This window comes from Nymphalis io, chromosome Z, assembly GCF_905147045.1.
Source record: "Nymphalis io chromosome Z, ilAglIoxx1.1, whole genome shotgun sequence".
NCBI classification, from domain to species: domain Eukaryota; kingdom Metazoa; phylum Arthropoda; class Insecta; order Lepidoptera; family Nymphalidae; genus Nymphalis; species Nymphalis io.
Window position 1 is genome coordinate 6,734,591 of NC_065918.1, and position 21,080 is coordinate 6,755,670.

The window sequence follows — 21,080 nt, forward strand, 5'->3', positions numbered from 1 at the left end:
CTACCTCTTTTAATAGGCACAGATAAGGTAAAGATAGTATTTGCTGTTGTAATGGTTCCTCCATTTGTCAGTTCTACGAGGTGCGTTCATATCAGTGTGACAAAATGTGCTTGAAGCTTAAACGTGTTAGTGGTCAATAGCTACCAAATTAAAAACATGATAATGGATATTCTTGGCTACCTTCACATGAATCTTATGGTTGTACTTTTAACTTATTGAAGAAGCGTAAATTAGTACATATTATTTATCGCCATATCCTATTCCTCTTGTATAAAAATCTTTTATACAAGATTTTATTTTAAGAAATAAGACTTATATAAAATAACTAGAAAAATAAACATAATTAATTTCACAAAGAACACTCATGAACTTTATAGTATGGTTAATGTAAATATTAGGAGAATAAATAATATGATGAATAAAAAGCCATCAAACGAAAAAAAAAATGAAGTGTCCGCTATTTTAGTTAGGCTAATTCAATAACCTATGATAAAGATAATTAGCCCTCACCCTTTAAGATTGAGAAGATGATATTATAAATAACAATAACATCATATTAGAATTTTTTAATAAATTAAATATTGAAACGGTGGAAAAAGGGCGCGTGGCTGAATTGGTACATGAGTACAAAAATTGTGATTGTGCGTGTTTGTCTGTTGAGAATAAGTTACATACAATGTATTTTACTGTTTTTATTTAAAAGTCCAATGCGTTTTTTTTAACTTGAGCTAGTGGCAATTTATATATTAATAGATCCGTGCTCTTTATTCAGCTTGTTATACAAAAAAAGTCCAAGATAGTAACAGATGCCAAGGTTTCTTTCCTTTCGTTTTTAAAAAATAACTAAGCCCCAGATGCTCTTTTCATAGAGTAGAACATATACATATAAATGACCGGTTAGTGCGTAATATTGCATGTTTATATTTTTTGTCTATACAATATGATAATTAATTTAAATTCTTAGTATGTCAATGCATACTAACTTATTATATCCACTACAAATATATTTAGTCAAAATAAAAATAAAAAACACCAACTAAATATATTAAGAGTTTTATTTAAATATCATTCGTTTTTTAATTGCTTGATAATAAAAACTTTTATTTTTTTACTGTATTAATTAGACATTGAGATTATTATAACTTAAAATACTTGATTCCACGCCGTTCATACTCATCTCAAAAAGGGGGCGTTTTTCTTTTCTCAGATGTACTGAATTCTCAATTATTTCCTTATAGTGTATTATTGAACTGAATGTGTGTGAATTGTGTTTGAAATGTTCGCGTTAACTATAATTTATTTTAATAAAAACATTCCACTTTAAAGTATTTAATGAACTCGTTACTTAAAAGAACTTACAACCTGACTGCAATAGTTGATTATCCTTGGCATGTAAAATTATTGAATTTGCTTAGATCTGTGGTCAGATTGTTCAAAATAGCGTCGGAGAATTTTTTAATTACTCGTAGGTTTAAGGACGTAATTAAAAACTATGTAAAAAACAAATTAACCTATTGCATTGCAATGTAGGCACGTCTAAGTTTTCGATATTTTAATAATACAGAAGGATTAGCTGCATTTAGTAGGTCGGTTAAACGATTGTAGGTCGTGTAGGTGTTCGATCGGTATGTGGCACAATCAGGCAGTGTTATGAATGAGGAGGCTCTGTTGGCACGGGCTTCCGAAGAGCGGGAGCGTATCTTCCAAAGATACGAGAGAGGGCGAGAGAACCTCGCTGGTCAAATAGATCCCTGGGAAGATCCTGAATTTGAAGATTACCATAAAACAGACAGGTATTTTAAGTTTATTTGTAGAACATACCTTAAAAAACTATGTTTTAGTCTAAGTTTGCATGTGTATTGAAATATTATGGCCATTGCGAATTTATATATTTATTTAAAATTGAATGCATTATTTAATTATGAATTGCAATGTTAAGCTTTTGCGATATTTTTTTTTTATAATTATTTGTCTTAGGTCAGTAATATGAAACAATATTTTTTAGTAAAAGGAGTTATACTGAACTTTTAGATTTACTTGCATTGCTTATTTTAATATAATTTGTCTTTTTGTCTAAATTGAAGTTTCTCAAATTGATGTAAATATAAGACTAATGGATATAAGAAACATCCAAAATAAGCATTGGTTATCATTGACAATCAATAATTTTATAAATCAATTGTACCCACATCTAAAGTCATGATTATGATATAGCTTATGAAAGAGGGGTTGCAATGCCTCCTTTGTAAAATATATTTATAGTATCTGTCTACATTATAAAATGAAGGTCTCATATGTATTTTAGTTTAGGCTGTGCATTGATGTCAATTAGTCAAGACGGTGCCTTTAAAGTAAAATAAAAATAAATTATCTAAAATATGCAAATATCATTTTCACTGTCCATATGTGCATTTTCTTAAGTGTGTGATAAATTTAATTTAATATTAGTCAACATAAATAAAATATATATTTTTCTATGCAATATTTTTTCATATAAACATATGTTATTTTAATGTATTACGTTTTTACTATTAGTATATATAGAAGTGCTTAATTTCCTTAACTTAATTCCTGAGTCAATCTAATAGTAAATACTAGTATCTACTAGTATCTTTAATGTTATTTAAAATTATTATAATATTATCTAGATGATATCAGATGGTAAGCGATCATTACAAATAACCATTGGTATGGTAAGAGGTATAAACCCACATGTAGATACATAAAGGTACATTTTATATAGTGTCACTGTGTGCAGAAATATAAACAATTTTGTACCCTAGGCGTAGGCATAATTCAAACCTAGTTGAACACTAGATCAACTAAGTTTGAATGTTAACTTATAAAAATTATAAGTGAAACAGCAAAATTTATTTTTTCTCAAAATATGATTGCATATGTATCTTTCACTAATGTTTACTATCTTGTATCTTTCACTAATGTTTACTATCTTGTATCTTTCACTAATGTTTTACTATCTGAATGTTCACCATGAATGTGGCATGAACATATTTTTTTCAATGTAGATTTTCATACCATGCACTTTGTTGCACATTATTTTATATACTGTTCAACTGATCATCATTATATATACATACAGGACAACATCTGCTGGGCTCGGCTAGTCTTTTATAATAATGCATAGTGAACCTTTTTGTTTCTTGGTCTTTTTCTATAACTATATGCAAAAAGAATTATCTACTTACTTTTTTGTTAAAATGCTCTATACATTGTAAACATTTAATTGGCATGTGAATATTTTTATGATTAATTGTTTTTTCTTTAACAATAAATTATTGACAACTTAACACTTTCAGGGATAATACACTAGATATAATCAATAAAATATATTTTTATAAAATTTTAAATGTACATACAGTTTGTTTCATTGTTGTTACCTGTGTGGTACCACTCACTCATCAGATATTCTGCTAGGGCTTCGCGCCGGCTTGTTTTGTGCAGGCCCGGCTGGGTGGGTACCACCCACTCATCAGATATTCTGCTGTTAAGCAGCAATACTTAGCATTGTTGCATTCTGGTTTGAAGGGTGAGCGAGGCAGTGTAACTATGGGCACAAGGGACATAACATTTCAGTTCCCAAGGTTATTGGCACATTGGCAATGTAAGGAATGGTTATTATATCTTACATCGCCAATGTCTATGGGAAACAAAGTAACTATATAATATTTGCATATTTCCCATTGTTGCTAACATTGCAATAAATATAAAACTAATAATTTTCTAGATATGGATTCATTCATGATGAGAGACTCACACAAAAGACTGCACCACAAAAAGTTAATGTGGAAGTTGAAAGAGAGAAGAAATGGGTCAAGATGCTTGGATCCTGGGAATCGGCTACTACAAAGGAAAAGTTACACAGGAGAATATATAAAGGCATTCCAAACTCATTAAGAATAAAAATATGGTGCAAACTTCTTAATGTAAATACCATAAAATCAGATAACCCTGGAAAGTTTCAGGAGATGCTTAAACTTGCAAAGCAATGGTCTACCGATGTAAGGCAGATAGATTCAGATGTAAACAGACAATTCAGAGAACACCAGTTCTATAGAGAAAGATATTCAGAAAAACAGTGTTCGTTGTTTAATGTTCTGTGTGCTTACAGCATGTATAACTCTGAAGTGGGTTATTGTCAGGGCATGTCCGGCCTAGCTGGTGTTTTGCTCATGTATATGGATGAAGAAGATGCTTTTTGGGCACTTGCCATACTTTTGTCTGATAAGAAATATGCCATGCACGGATTGTATGTTGAAGGATTTCCAAAACTAACAAGGTTTCTAGAACATCATGATAAAATTTTGATCAAGTTTATGCCAAAGCTGAAACATCACTTTGATAAGTTTGGCCTTGATGCCATACTTTACTCTCTCAAATGGTTCTTTGTATGCTTTGTGGAACGAGTGCCCTTCAGTCTGTGTTTGAGGGTGTGGGATATATATCTGCTCGATGGAGAGCGAGTGATTACTGCTATGGCCTATACTATTCTTAAACTCCATAAAAAAGCGATTATGAAGTTAAACGATATGGATCTTATTGTTAACTTTATTCAGGTATGCATTTTACATAAGATATATATTATAAGGAATTAATTAGTTAATAAAAGATAATTTTGATTTTCAGGTGAAACTTCATAAAGATTTTGGCTTTGAGGACGATGTTGTCATTTATCATTTAGAACGATCTATGGAAGAACTGAAACGAGCTAAACTCGATTACCCGGGTCCACCTCCGCCCTCTGAATTGCCGCAGCGTCAACTTGGCTTGTTCGTGGAACCAGACAAAAAGTCGAAAATTGGCCAAAGAGCTGAAAATTTTTCTGAAACCGAAAAACAAGCTCGAGCTACAGTTATTTTAAGGTAAGAAAATACGAAATAATGATAAACTGCTTGAGAGATGGCTTAATCAGAACTTGCATAACTTAGGAAGAATTAGGTCAAGTGACAGCAATGCTTTCGTTTTAAAACAACTTTTCGCGTCGCCATTTTTTTTAACATTTGACTTTTAATGATGTTTGTGATAAAGCTGCTTTCGCGTATTAATTTTGCGGTTAAGATTTATGCGGCTAGAACATGATATATGTCATAACAATATTTAAATCGGTGGTTAATTTTAGCACATAGTTTCACACCGTTATATTATTACATTATAAAATGTTTAATACGATATTTATTTTGTTTTAGGCGTGAAAAGGCGGCCTTTGAGTTGCAGGAGCTTCGAGTGTCACAGAGCGACACAGTTTCAGGTAATTTGGAGGCATCGCCGCCAACATCACGAACCACATCCGACGAGAGCCTCGGTTCCGATCAATTTACGCATTTATGAACTTGTGTATAAACGATAACGAAGTCACCGAAATTATTAATTATCCTATTTAAAACAATTTAAGTCTTATTTATTATTATTTTTTATCTAAACGAGTGTCGTTAAAATATTGGTAATAGACAGCAAATAATTACCGTGCATGCCTTTTGTAAAATAAGCTATATTTATTCGTTTCGATTCGAGTGTACATGTAGTGTACTTTGAAGTTGTAGATTCATATATTCTTTAATTTATTATTGGTTATTTCATTAAACATGATCATGCATATATAGGCACGAGAACGATTGTGTTTCAAGTTTTGCTTATTATTGAATGTGATTTACCTAAAAGTACAAATTTTTTTTTAAACAAAAGCAGCACATTTTATTACACATTTATGTAAAGTATATGTATATAAATAAGAAAAATTCAACTTAAGCAATATTCATCTTCTTATTATTATTGTTTATTTTATTCGCGAATACCTTTGAAATAAAATTAGTACACCGATATTTTAAGTGAATCTGTATTTATAGTTAATGGTAACTCGAAGCCGTTTTGAAAACTATATTAGTATTTATATTTGAAATTTCAGCACAGTATTTTAAATATATTTAAAATCGTCACAATAACGTCATTTTATAATTAATGAATGAGAGAATGATGATATTGAATATTTAAATGTTACTTAACGAATACAGTGTATAAAATGACATTAGCTCCCATATTGATAAATATTGTGTTTTTTTGTTTTGTTTGTATTCTTCTTTCGAATGTATTAATCCTGTCGGTAGATAGAGTAATCACTCCTGGGCCGACATTCATAAGTGAGTTAGTAATTGCACTCCATTATATAATTATACATTTTGTTGAAACGTTTTGATTTTCTCGAATTCTTTTAAAATTTAAGTTTATCTATAAATATGCATAATTATTATATTCGTTTAAAATCGTTTGCATAAGACGCTTCGGGCCGTCATTTTAAACGATAATTTGAGCCTAAAGCTATCACCGTTTCTAAATGTAGATTCTACCGAGAATAATTGGCAAACCGGTCAGGTGTTAGGTATGAAAAATGTAGCCTATGTGCTTTCTTTGGGTTTAATTATTAAACCGTGAAAATGTAACAGTCAGGCAGATAGACAGATATATTCCCAGACAGAGCAACTTTCGCATTTATAATATTAGCATAGATCACATCAATTACATCTTGCCGTCGTCATTCATCTTCCAGGAATTCTTAAGCTTTCCACGGAGTTTATACGTAACTGTACCGGATTAAAATTGAAAAAGGAAATAGTTTTTTTACTCGATCTCTGTACACACAGATATAACTACCTTATATCTTGTTTACACATACAGATGAGGGCGAAAGTTCGTGTTTTCTAATGTTTGTTACCCAATCACGTCCCGAACTAGTAATATTTCGTATGCAAGTGCATAATATATAATGTTTTCTATGCTTTATTGAATTATTAGTTTTCGCCGCGACTTATTCCGCGTGTAAAATGTGAGGGGGGTGGGGAGGTGTAAGCTATATAACCTGTGTACTTTCCTGAACTACTGACAACGTTTAAAATTTCATGATTATCGGTTAAGTCGTAAAGGGGTAACAAACAAACAAACTCAATTAGACAGGTAAACTGTGTGTATTTTATAAACTATATTTATATATTTAAGAAACATATATATATATATAAAAAAAATTACGTTTAATACATTTAGGCTCGATTTCTAGTCGATAATCAGACATGTTATGATAATTAGATAATTAACAATCAGCTAACGCTACCAACGTCAGATTTCAACTAAATTATATCAAGTTGTATAATGTTAATTCAGTCGTAAGTGTGCGAGATTTTTTTCCCATGAAATAAAAACGGTTTCTAATGATACACGCGGCTTTACGATGCAGATTATTGTATTCAAATCTCACGCTTCAATCTGGTCTCCTAATATAAAAACTGAAGTCATTCTGTCAAATATCCTCATTCTTTAATATTGTTAAAGAATTGAAGGTTATTGTTTGATGTCCTTGCACACCATTAGAGTGTATTATTGATATATTGTTTTTAATTTCGTTTGAACAACAGCTATATAATGCGAAAACGATCACGCTTACGCTTCTCGGCGCGGCGGCTTCGGATGCAACGAAATATAAACAAACCCGAAAATGCTCGATTCTAATTTCTGTCTCGTGTGCACTGCATTGCGGTGTCACAGCTATATACGCTCAAGAGGACCAATTTTACACAGTCACAAAGTCTTTTATTTTCGCTTTACTGTCATATATTTAAGAGTTGGTATGCTCAGTCAGAATTATACCGAGTTCCTAACGCTTTTAATTCTTCGTCACTGTATTCTATACCTGTAAACTCTTTGTCCTGGCATCTGTCAATATTGTTTATATTTTGGGTCATTTGAAATTGCACCGGCTATGTGTAGTAGAACTATTACGTCATTAACATTAAAATAACAATAGCCATTATCTATATTGAAAATAGTTTTTCATTTCGATGAAAATTTTTCATACAGTTATTTTAAAGCATTCCATTTTAAATTTTAAAAGAAAGTGCCGGCGTTAAGTCGACACAAGAATCGCAAATGCTACACTTGCGTTTATAATTCAACTCGTGCGCGGCGGTTAAAGAAAACATCGTGAGAAAATGAAAGTTAACCGTATCCGCCAACACGCCGGCTGGGAGCGTGGTGTGACATGTTCCAAATCATTAACTGAGAACATCTTACTAACTATGGGAATTTATAATAGTAAGCTTTCTGAATGTCGGAATGAAATGTAATCGGGTGCAAGTCAAAAAAATAGAATTTTCGATCCCAGTCCAAGGTGTTGCAAATCGAATCGACGAAATTAAAAACAAATAATATATTATACGAAATGCGAAATATTTGAAAGCGATTCTTATTTATGTCGTGACTAACCCAAAACAAGTTCTAAAAGCACGAATTGATTTGGTACCGTGTTATGTTAAATATGCTACAATACAAAACGATGCATCGTTGTAGCTCAGGTTGAATTTTGTGTGACTTTGTACAATATTCGCTTAGCCCGCCAAGTTTCGCTGCGTGTTACATAAGTCTAGGTTCAGACCGTGTCAAGTTAATGGACACCCTTGACACTGCATTACGCTTGCCAAGTCTTCGTTCATCACTTTCCGCACATAGTTTCTGTTAAGCCTAGTTTTATAATATAGTTTTATTTTTGCGCACTAGCATGGCCATGGTGGTACGGCGGTGGGTTTATGTCATGTTTAACAATGTGCAAATAATATTCCATTAACATTCTTTGCTTGAGAATTTGAGGATTATTTTTTTATCTAACCAAAATGTTACTGTTACTAATCAAACAATGTATCATTTTTATATCTTTCTCTTACTTTCGTTACTTTTTTATTGTTTTTTTTTTATGTCATGTAATTTATTTGCTCACACATCATGTACTTTGTACGTAAATTTGTACACAATCGATTTTTACAAACACACATTTCATGCAAACGGTTGAAGTATTTGTTTATTTTAATTTTTAATGATGTTTGGGAGTTATCTCTGCTCAGACCTGATTTATTTGTAATATTATCAATAGATCTATCATTCGCGTTATATATTCTACATAAACCCACCCCTATCATCCAGTTTTAAAAATGGTGTTGCTTTAATTATATATTATTTTGTATTTATTAGTTTTAAGTTTTATAGCGTATGTATTATTGACACTAGGTCAAATTTAGAAAATGAAGACACATTATAATAAGAACGCCTTTCGTGTAACGATGTATCATATTATTATATTGTCATGTTATAATGGAAAGTAACGGTTGTTATATTAAAGTTGGCACAATAAAATTGTTTTCTATTTTTAGTTTTGCCGCCCGTTGTGGTATGAAGACACCAAAACGTAGTACATATCAAAATACCTTATTTATGGTATGTTGTAGACGTATTTATTTATTAGATATCACATAGATTACGTGTCCCTAGTAGATACGGCACTGCAATGTATCTTATGCTTCCCTTAAGATCTTGGAATATTATTTTTTTAATTGATGTCACACCCACCCGCCTTACACACTATATTGTTATATATAAATAATAAATAGAACATTTTGAAACATGTTCAGAGTCTTCAGTTTCTAAATAATCATAGATTGTTCTTAAAGCTATCTTGTAATTAAAGCTTTTACGGCCATTGTATCAAACTTGAAGGTAAAATAAATTAACCAGACAAATACTGTTTAATATTTTAAATTAGTATTTTTTTTGCCTTCAGGCGAAAATGTAACCAACGCGGTTCCCCTCCATACCTCCCAAGCCTCTATGAACATCCTCCAAGACGTCCCCTTTCTCGCCCCACGCTTTTCGTTCAAGACTGACTACGAAAAGTACAGTTACCTCGTCAAAAGTGACAGTGTAAAGAAAACTCGTCGGAAACATTACTGAGAACTATTCGATTTATTATTAGCTATGTAAATAAACGATAAGAAATAACGTATCGTTGAGTTGACACAGGTTACGAGCAGAGGTTTTTGTTTCATTTGCATGAGATATTATTGACACTTTGTTTGCTTGAAATGTGTGTGTACGCCCGACCGTAATACGAGGTAAGTGTAATGTTTTGCATGTTACTTGTTTGATTGCTCATCCGCTGTAACTTATATACCCGATGTTCGCTTCTGCTAACATTTAATGGCCATTTCATATATTACGATGACCGTACCATCACTCATTACTAATTTCTAATCCACAAACGAAGCACTGAACGTCAGGAATCTTAAAGATCAGTAGTTGTTGGGTATTTGAATGAATTATTGTGTTATTATAAATCACTCAATTTTTTTACTAATATTGAAAACCAGCGCAAATGATTTTAAATTGTACACAATTTGTTATAAATTTTGATCCAAATCAAAACTACTGTACTGTAATTTTTATTTACTATGATAAAGATAATTTTAGAAAACTTATAGAATTATGTATCGATGGTGATGATTGAGCTATTAGTAGCCGGCAAGTTTACATAGTTGCAGATCGCTAGGGTTGAATTGCGAATCGAGTCAGTAACAGGGTTATTGGGTTTTTGGACTTTTAGATGGAAGGAATACAATTGAGTTTCGTTATTTTAAAAACATTCAAATATCCAATAAACTTAAGCTATGCAGTTTGAAATGGATAGTTGAAAATGTTCCAAGTAAGTGTAGTGTTGTGTTCAGATCACAGCGGGGTCGCGAGCGGCGTTCGGTGCGAGGATTCGACGTCCGCGCTCGGTTCGCGTCGCTCGCTCGCCGACACGAGCGTGACGAGCACTGCCGACCTCAGCGTGTTCTCGAGCGGGCGGTCGCACGCGCCGGACAACTCGTTGGACACGCACAGCAACATCAGCGACGACGGCACTGGGTCAGATGGGTGAGATTATGTAGACGCACTATAACACGTCCTTTGCATATTTAGCTCATCGTCAGACTAGCTCTGTCGTTGTCCAAGTTTCGCCACCATAAGTTTTTTTATAGTTATATTAATATCAAATATAACGCGTTACATGAATGAGTGATATATGGGTTTTCTATTCATTGGAAACTGTTCCATACCACACAGTTCCATCTATATATTTTGTGACGATAAAAAAACAATGCAAATATGGAAGTTATTTGTGAGGGCGGCAGTCGACAGGCTATGTACGAACCCCTATTAACGGTAACAATTTTGTGATCTTGCATATCGATAATGATTTCGATGCATTTACTGTGAGATATTGAAAACGCCATCAGACCGGTAGGACACTCAGGATTGTGCGTCTTGCTCCCCGTGGTTTTTTGACATCGTAGCTGGTAACGTCGGCGTTCTTTTTTTGATATTTTTTAAGATCAATTAATGTATCTCATTCGTACCCGTAGGAATTGGTTTCTGTTATATCTTCATTTTGAGTGGTTTCTTGAATTGCAGCAACTAAACAATTGCAAACTATTGTCTGAAAATAAACCTGAACAGTTCTCTTTGTCATAAAATAAGGAAAAAATTATATTTATCGAAATATACGATCATCTTGGGGATTATACATGACAGTGAATTGTAGTTTTAGTTGTTTGAACACGTTTTTTTTATTACAACATCTAATGTTTCATGAGCAAGAATAGCATGTCCTTATTAATGTATAAGGCTCAGCAGTAATAACACTTTTTTTATTGACCAACAATCGTTTTTTGTTTTGTAGAGAAATACCCATATTATATTCATAAAGCTTTTTTAATGGTGGTTTTTAGTTCTTGTACAATGTAATGTGTAACATTTAAGTTGCCTAATCTATTTAATAACTTGTAAATTTTGAATTAAATTAGAAATTATAAAATCGTTTATTATTCGTATTTAATTACTTATTTAGTTTGTACATATTTTCTATTTGTCTCGTATCTGTCCGCTTTTTTCGATGGCAACTCGAAGAATTAACGCTTTGAGCAAGTTACCCCTACGTGGGCGTTATCCGATTTATCTGCCCGGACCTGTGCCACTTTTTAAGAAAATATTTCACCTATCGTCTTATTTAATTATTTCATTTTATTTATGGCCCGGCAATTTTTAAATTTATCTAATTGTATAATGCATAACCTACTATCGAGCTTTCCTGACACTTATATGTTTGTAGTATATTTTATTATGATTATAAAATTAATTTGATTTTAAACTTCACCTGAATAATTTAATATGTGCAATAGTATTGTAGAAAGTCACATAAAATATGTTTAAATAGATAATTTTGTATATTCTGCTTTTATTTATTTAATATAATATTTATTCGTAATATATATACGGTACTCAAGGTGGGGTCAAAGGGACCGCAGCAAAGCAATCCGGTGGCAGAGCTGGCGATCTCAAACTAAGACCTATACTTAGCTACCTTCGACTTCAACGTGTTAAAAAAAGACTGAATATTTAACCGAAGCTGTGTTAAGGGGTAAGGTGGGTCGCTCACTCACTGCCCTGCAACCTACATTACAAGCTCATGCCGCAGCGATTCATATAAATATGCTAAAGATTGCTTTATTTATGACTTTATTGTATTTCATGACCTGTAGTGCGGTTGGTCTTTATACAAAGATACACTTCACCTGAATACGCGCGTCTACGTGACATGGTTTAATTCATTAAATCTTCACAATAAATTAATTATTATCTATCTAATAAAGTTTATTATTAATTTTCCTTAAATAGCACTATTTATTATATACGTAGTAAAAATAAATATAATAATATTAATTATATTATTTTTTAATTTTATTACGATTTTTACTTGTGTTGTTAATAATAATGCATTAAAAAAGATATTTATTTTATTAATAAGTAAATATAGAAAAATATCACAGGTATTCTTATTTACCAATTAGCGACGGTATCCGTCGTTAATTGGTAAAGAAAAAGGATACGAATGGTACGGATCTTTAGTGTCTACATCCGGTAAATACGGATACGGGTATAAAATTTTATTTTATTATATTACCTAATAAATTTCTATAATATAATAACGTTTAAATATTTCATTATTTCAAATAATCATATCGCAAATGTTTGACGATTGATCTCATTATATAGTTTAATAACCTAACATACGTTTAATAACCTTATAAGTTGTTATGTTGATAACTAATTACAATCAATATTAAAATTTTGTAACATAAATGTGCCAAATATGGTATTTAAAAAAATATATAAATTTATTTAAATGTATTTAAACTTTCATATACGTAAATGAAATTTAATAATGTAAAAGAAAAGTTCCGTTCAAGATCCGCCTAAAACGTAACGAATACTTTTTATTTTCTACGTCGAATTTCTTAAAGAGAGGTAAATTTTAACTTCTCGCAATACCATTTTTACTTAATATTGCTCAATACTAATATGTCTTCTTTGAAATGGCGTTACCGACACTATCAACAGTGAAATAGTCGAATGTCGCGTTTTAAACAAATTACCGCCAGTTCGTTATACAAAGGTATAATAAAAGAGTAGAACTACGGAGGGTAAAAATATTTAGCGTTCAGGGATAACACATGCACTACGAAATAGAATATTTATGATATTAGAATCTCAGCTTTGTCGCCGCTCTTATTTTTAGTGTGTCGGTTTATAGCACTGCTTATGCCATATTTTATAGGTAACATTTATTCTTAAATGACAGTCGCTGGTATAAGGATTTATTGAAAAAAAAAAACACCTAAAGTTTAGAATAACGTGGAAAAGAAATGATATTCTTCATGAGTGAGTTTGAGTTTTTAAAAAACTTTTGATTTGAATATCGAACGGATATAAAGTGTTCTAACTTAAAATTACATTGTACTAATTATTATGACTTAACATTTTCAGTCGAGGTTTCGCTCGTGGAAAGTTATGTGCGTTTTAATTGGGACACTCGGCTAATAATGTAATCTTATATTATCATAATTTTATTTTTATAACTCGAGTTTTGCATCCATGATCAGGCAGTCTCGACTTTGGCTTTTATTATTATATAAAAACGAATAAATCAAATTATTTAAAAAAAGAACACTTCAAGGTAATAGTACTATATATATTTTACACAAAAAAAAATTACATGCAATTAAAAAGGTTATTTACATGTGTACTCTAGCTTAACCAAAATATTCTAAAAATAAAACTTCATACCAGCGACGTTTGGGAACATAATATATCATTATATACAACATACTAAATGGTAGATAGCTAATGCATTGAACTAGTCGAGCAAAAACTGTTTATATAGTAATCACGCTAGCTGTGAATTTATGGATTATTGTTGAAAAACTAATTTATTAATAAACTTGTAAAATGTTTCAGATCTGGCATTTGCGGCTTGAGTATACAAAGGGCACCGTCCACTTCCCACTCGACGCCGAGAGCTACGCCTCACCCGCCCTCCGTCTCGCCTCAGTCCGAAGACGTGGTCCGCATCCACGTCACGTACAACCCCCTGGCCGCTAGTCCATCGCATTTACAACCAGTCAGCCCCTCCAAGTACAAAGCATACGATGAGCACCACAAGCCGATGTCTCTGGGATTCTACAGCAACGGGGCCGCGAACTTACCATCGGACAATCGAATCAGGATCCAGGTATCGTCCGACGAGTTGTTGACGCCTGTGGTCGACTCCGGTCGCATCATAACGCAACGTTACATTGAATCTCATGCTGGAATCTACGATATTAATTGAATTAATAAATCGATCAATACTTATGTAACTTGAAAGGATATTTATTTACTTCGGACTACTGTCGGAGGTTTATCCAGTTAAAATGTAAACGTGATACTTTACTCGAATTTACGTTATTTAGCGATTATTCAGTATAAAAGAATTAAATTATTTTCTTATTATTAATTTTAATTATTTTTTCAATTCGATCTGCGCTATCAATTGAAATGATGCCATATTTTTTGTATATTAGCATTCCGTTTTTTTTTAAAACAATAAAAAATATCAATTTGGTTTAATTTTTTATTGTGTATATTTAAGTTATTTTATTTTCTATTTTTTACTATTTTATTTTTTGCTCACTAACTCGTCATATACTACTGTCAGCTCCACTAACTGCCCAAGCGCGTATTCCTGGTAGGGACTGACATTTGAGATGGCTCCAAAATCACGTCAAAATGTATGTACGTTTACTCGTTCTTGCTATATAGAGTAGTGATACAAGAATCTCAAGTGTAATGTTATTCAATTATATACATAAAAATTTAGTAAGATCTGTTCGTTAATTACTCTAGAATAGACTTGAATAGATTTAAAATGTAAAAAAACAATTTAAATATATTGATTGTCTCGGTTCGGTATATTAATATTTGATATTAATTTTATTTGGATTATCTAAATTGTTTTATGTTAAGGATACGTTTGTTAGTGCCAAAGTTTTGCAGTTTTCTTCTTTGAACGTAAAAAAATGCACACTGAATGGCAAACAACAATCCTTTTTGTATTTATGTGGTTCCGTAGTCTATTACACGATTGAAAAAATATTGTCAGACTAAGAAATAACGGCATAATTCAAATTTATCAAAATATATAATCACTAGGTTATTTTATCACTTTTTATTTCAATTAATAGGATTTTTTTTTCAATAAGCTTAAAAAGCTTTGTTAAATAGCCATTCACGTCACTCAATCACGAGCTGATGGCGTTGGTATTCACGATATCCTTTATAAGGTCTCGAAAAATCAACCAGAAAAGTTTATGAGAACTTATACTTATACTACGGAATCCGATCTGATTACTTTTACTCAAAGTCGACCGAATTAATTTGTTATATTTACTTGCTGATATTTTTTATTATTCTTTTTTTACTTTATTAAGATGACATAATTATAATACAATGAATACATGTATATGATCGAAGTAAGTAAGAAAATTTTAATTGGCATGCCATTGGCATTATGTCATTTAATAATATGTTATATAGAAAAGACAATTGTGTAGTAAATATGATAGAGAATATGCTGTTGGTGGTTTCCGCTTCTATAATAAGTTTATATAATCGAGCTGAAAGCTAGGTATTATAAGATCAAAGATTAAAATGAACTACCATAGCGATTGTCTAATAATTAACTAAATATATTCTATGTGTAAAATTTATTGTAAATTATTGTTAAAGTGCCGTCATGTGTTTCTCCTTAATATTGTATATTTTTTAGTAATTTTCAAACTTTCAGTGAGAATTGCAATAATATTATATTATATAAAACTACTAAGAAATTTAGAAATAGATGTATCATTAAATTTGTTACCACGTGGTTTGTTCATATATAAAAATATATATAAGTATATATTTATATATTATATGTGAATACTAGAGTATTATTATATTCTGAATACGAAATGTTCTGCACAATTTCATATACTGGGTAGAAATCATAGTCAATGTTTTCAATATTAGTAATATTGGTATTCTTAAATTGCTGTTATTATTTCGATATCTTGTGTTCAAAGTCTTTAACATACATAATCTAAGAAGTAGGTAATTTCAGTTTTTTTTTTTAATTTCCTGCCCCGTTATTGCGCTTAAAATTATTTAAATCGAATCAACCGCGTTGACACTGGTATTTGAATTTTTAAGAACGTTTCAAATGGAAAATTTCGAGAATAAATGAAATATCGGCCTTTTTCTATTTTATTGAATTACCTCATAATGAGACTATGTCCAATAAAATTAAACCGCTCATATTAAAATATAAGCTATTTATTATCTAAACTTTCCTTTAAAATCGGCTGTAAAACGCTTCTATTAGTGTTGATGTTAACGTTACAAAATTATTGAAGTTTGTATCTAGGAACGTATGAGTTACGTAAAATATAAAAGATAATGCGGGTTTAATTTATGATTTTAAGGTATATTAAAAAAGATCTATTTTAGATAAACTATTGTTTGAATTTCAGTGTTCATTTGAATTTCCAATATAGTTTTTTTATGTTCTGTTTACCAATACAAATAAAAGCTGATTCAGATAATATTTTACATCCGAACAATGTTGCGTATGAAAATTTTGTATTGTCTATAATACTATATTGGTTTCGACATCTTAACTTTAAATTATTTGTTTACTATGAGATATTTATTTTATCAATATTGGTTTAAATAAATATATTAAAATTTAGATAGGTTGTTGAACATTTTAGTATATAATAATATATTGTTATATGATATACAGGCTGGGCCATGAATTAGTTTCTGCGCAAACGCAAGCGCGTCAGGCGCGGGTCGCGGGGAAGGGTCAATGAATCTTCTCCCGTAGTGCGCCTTTTGCGTAAAGCAAATTTATATGAACGATGGTTCGCTCATTACTCAGAGGCGTTTGTTTCGCGTCGGGTGCGATTGACAAAACTGGAAAAAGTGTCCGAGTTCCGTTTTAACAAAGAAATGTGTGAAGAACCTCGAAGAGAACGTGCAGAGAGTTATAACTTTTTATCGACACGTTAACGTTTGGCTGAATCAGAAATATTATGTACAACCTTTGAAATTGCACGCAAACAACGTCCAGTTAGTGCAAGAATTAAAGCCCGAACATTTAAATTAAAACAATTTTAATCGATCGAGAAAATGTTTTATCTTGTTGTCGGATGAAGCCCATTTCTACCTCAATGGTCCCGTCCATAAGCCGAAATGCCGGCACTGGAGCAGTGAAAATCCTAAAGCAAAACATAAATGCCAAAAAAAATACACAAAAATAATTGTCCAGACAGCTGTTAAGGCTAAAGTAAAGGGTATCAAAATTTTCACATTCTATTACAAATCATGGCCCACCTGAATTTATCAAGTGTAGCAAAGAGCAATATCATAGCAGCTTTACTAATTTCCTAATTTTAAATTATTTACCGTGTATTCAATGAGCGGTTTTTTTACATTAGCTTCTTACAACAGATTTGTTGGTTAGAAAATGAAATATTTTTTCGAGTTCTTCTCTTCGGTAATTTTAACATTTCTTTGCCGAATAGAAAGAAGCAAAAGATGTAAACGCTCGTCGGTGCGTTGGTCGCGATTATTATTCAACTGATCTATTAATTGGTTTAATATACATAGGAGACATTAAATTTGTAATAATTTTATGTACAATGATTTTGAAAAGGCCTAAATGTCATAGCACCTTACATTTCTCCCTTATTAATATTTACTTACAACCAAAGTGATTCCAAATACTATTAAGGATGTTCTATTGTTGTGTTTTAAAGTTCTTACAATAATATGACAATTTATCCATTTGATTGTTTTAATAACATCCGTAGACTATGTTATTTTTATATTATGTATATCGAATTCCGTTTTCATTTCATTCTCATTAATTCATCTTACAACTGGAAATAATAATTAGATAATGCAAGGTCTAAACTATAGACCCGCCGTCGACAGGGTAATGTAACGTGAGAGCAGGACACCGCATATGAAGTGCTTTGTCGCACGCTGTTGGGTCCTCTGTGTTACGACATAGTGACTTCCACGCTCGAATCTATGTATACAGTAAAGCAATGCAAGAGAACGAAATAAAAATAGAATAATACTTATTATTAACTAACTTTATAACAAAGGTATGCAAATATATAAATGGAATTTGTTATCGTTTAAGACTATACATAGACTATACATTTAAAAAAAAAACCAATTTTATGTTGTGAGACTAATAAATTGAATTGTATTCGAATCACATTACGAGAAATTGCTTCTTTGATGACCGATATAATATATAAAAAGTATTAGTTTCTTTTTTAACCTCGCGACGTAATAGAGTTGAATAATTTATATATTTAGCAGGTACGCTACCTGCTATATAGCTATGGTAGATTTGTTGAATCTCGTCCCTAGGCAAGCACCACGAAGGTGGCAATGGCAATGGCAATGGCAATGGCAATGGCAATGGCAATGGCAATGGCAATGGCAATGGCAATGGCAATGGCAATGGCAATGGCAATCTATACATATAGAGACATATAGACTACCGTCCATGACTTGTTAATGATATGAATTTACTATTTCTAAATCGGTTTGAAAATCAGTAGATTAGACAAATTGCTTTCGTCAATTGACGAAGCCAATTCTAGACGTCAGTCATCTTTTGTATCTCTTGCATCTTTATAAACGACGTCTAACAGTGAAAAAGAAAACTGAGAAATATCTACATCATCGTTCAATCGTTCGTTGATATACAACACTATTGTCATTTTCATACGTTTGGCTCTTTTCTACAAAAGGATTGGTCAATCGGTAACAGTTCTCCCGAGACCCGCAAGATCGCTTTAATTTATTATTCCTAGTGTTTAATATTTAACCTCATGTTACCGATAAAAATGTTATCCATAGTTTGTAGTGCCGCAAAATGTTTCGTAGTCGCTATGTTTAATTGTCTTATTTTTTATAATACGTTTTAAAAGATATATCATACAGTCAAGTAAACACTTTTTTAGATATACATATTAATAACGGGGAATATGTATCGTTCAATAAATGTAATTATTTGTTTATATATCATGATTTTATAAGATTTTTTTTTTATATATATTAGATAATTTAAAGATTATATTGAAATTCGAAGGTTAAATTTTTTTTTAAATTAGGTAATATTAGTTCATATTTTAAGAAAACAACGATTACAATTAGTGAATTTGCTGGACTAGACAAATTAGGGATAATATATATTGATACTGACTTTAAAATTCTTTTCGATTTTAATTTGAAGTTCTATTTTAACATTAGCAACTATCACCTCAAATTGGTTTCTGTTTATGTCGCCAAATATTACAATTGCATGTAAAAATAGTAAATAATGGATTATGTGAAAGATATTTTATACTTACTCTTACCTTTATTATTATATTATAATACTTATTTTTTTTTAAAAATACCTACCAATTCTCTATTATTTGTGTAAAAAACGCCACTTGCACATTTTTTTCGTGTTAATAAAATTAAATAATCTGCGTCCAAATAATGTATTTGCGAATATTATATTAATCACATTAGTTTAAAAAATATATGTTGGAAAAACAATTTATATTATGTAAAGAAATCGATATGTACGTCCATATAAAAAAATACGTTTCCATATAAAAAAATCTGTGCCATTAATCAATTTCAATATTTGATAATTTTAATTTGATTATTTCGTTTTATTTGCACGTAAATGACTTTATATATAAAGGATGGGAATGTTATTAAAACCGTGTATCTACAGGTAAATATGAAAATGTATAAATACAATTATATATTTTTCATATTGTTATATTTATTTTAGGACGAGCTTCTAATATATTCGTGCAGCTGATGTATGCTTATTGTAACTATTCTTACGACCCCCAAACAAGTATTTCCACGATTTATATTAAATCATTAAGAGCTCTAAGGCGGATGTGTGGCTAGTTATCTTTTATAATTATTAATTAGATGCAGTAAAAATTGAATCATCGATATATCCTATGCAAACAAAAGCTTTACGTTTTAAGGTACTTAATTATTATTTTTGTAATTTTATAAAGGGGAGTGTAGATGTTTATAACAGTATTTGTATGTAATCTATTAATTTTGTTTTTTTTTTTAAAAGGGTGTAATGTATCAATGTCGAATTAAAAAAAAATGCATTATTTATATATATATAATTTCAGTTATCTATTATTGACTCGCCCGTATTTTTATTTTATGCGTTAAAAAAGTGTTTATTTTAAGTATAGTTGAAGTTAAATTCTGTCAGTCATCGCAAAGAAATGTAATAAGTCATCGACAATGTTAGCTATTGTGCGCTTTAGTTTGACTATAAAAGTAATATTTCCATAACTATTAATTGACTCTTTATTGAAACATTCTTTCCTGTTCTTCATACTAATAAATCTAATATATATATATATATATATATATATATAATTTGCTTAAACTTACATTTGATGTACATTTTATATAAACAAATGAATAGTTCAGGATCGTTAGGTAATTAAATATAAAACAATTATAAAATACGAAATCCTTTCGGTGGTAACTAAAAAGCAGTACTATATTTCATATGTTAGAAACGTTAGTTGGAAACTGTTGCATGTATTATACATAAAGCATTTAACTTCCAAGAGTAGTTTAATATTATTGTAGAGTTTAGTAATAATTTAGACTACGATTCAATCGGTATAACACGTCAACTGATGTACTAAAACAAAGGCCTCCGCCATTTATCAATAAATAAATTTCCTTCATTGTCGATATAATAGCCATATTTTTTTGCAAAGTATTGC

The 21,080-nt window shown here is 30.9% G+C and overlaps 1 protein-coding gene across 3 annotated transcripts; it reads left to right on the forward strand.

Moving 5' to 3' along the window:
* Positions 1-1,200: 1,200 nt before the first annotated feature.
* LOC126780660 (USP6 N-terminal-like protein) lies at positions 1,201-15,049 on the forward strand. 3 transcript variants are annotated; one of them, XM_050505284.1, is made up of 6 exons: positions 1,201-1,793; positions 3,746-4,574; positions 4,645-4,880; positions 5,205-5,266; positions 10,539-10,743; positions 14,164-15,049. In XM_050505284.1, the coding sequence occupies exons 1-6, from the start codon at positions 1,651-1,653 to the stop codon at positions 14,534-14,536; spliced, it is 1,848 nt and encodes a 615-aa protein (XP_050361241.1). In that variant the 5' UTR covers positions 1,201-1,650; the 3' UTR covers positions 14,537-15,049. The 3 variants fall into 3 exon arrangements, with proteins under 3 accessions (XP_050361241.1, XP_050361242.1, XP_050361243.1); XM_050505285.1 differs by having other exon boundaries at positions 10,539-10,734; XM_050505286.1 differs by having other exon boundaries at positions 10,551-10,743.
* Positions 15,050-21,080: the final 6,031 nt, after the last annotated feature.

What these genes read in the sequence shown, in the direction of transcription:
- LOC126780660 (XM_050505284.1), top strand. Translation starts at nt 1,651, where the DNA reads ATGAATGAGGAGGCTCTGTTGGCACGGGCTTCCGAAGAGCGGGAGCGT. An exon ending in GATTACCATAAAACAGACAG is followed by an intron (nt 1,794 to 3,745) that starts GTATTTTAAGTT and finishes ATAATTTTCTAG; the next exon opens with ATATGGATTCATTCATGATG. An exon ending in ACAGAGCGACACAGTTTCAG is followed by an intron (nt 5,267 to 10,538) that starts GTAATTTGGAGG and finishes AAGTAAGTGTAG; the next exon opens with TGTTGTGTTCAGATCACAGC.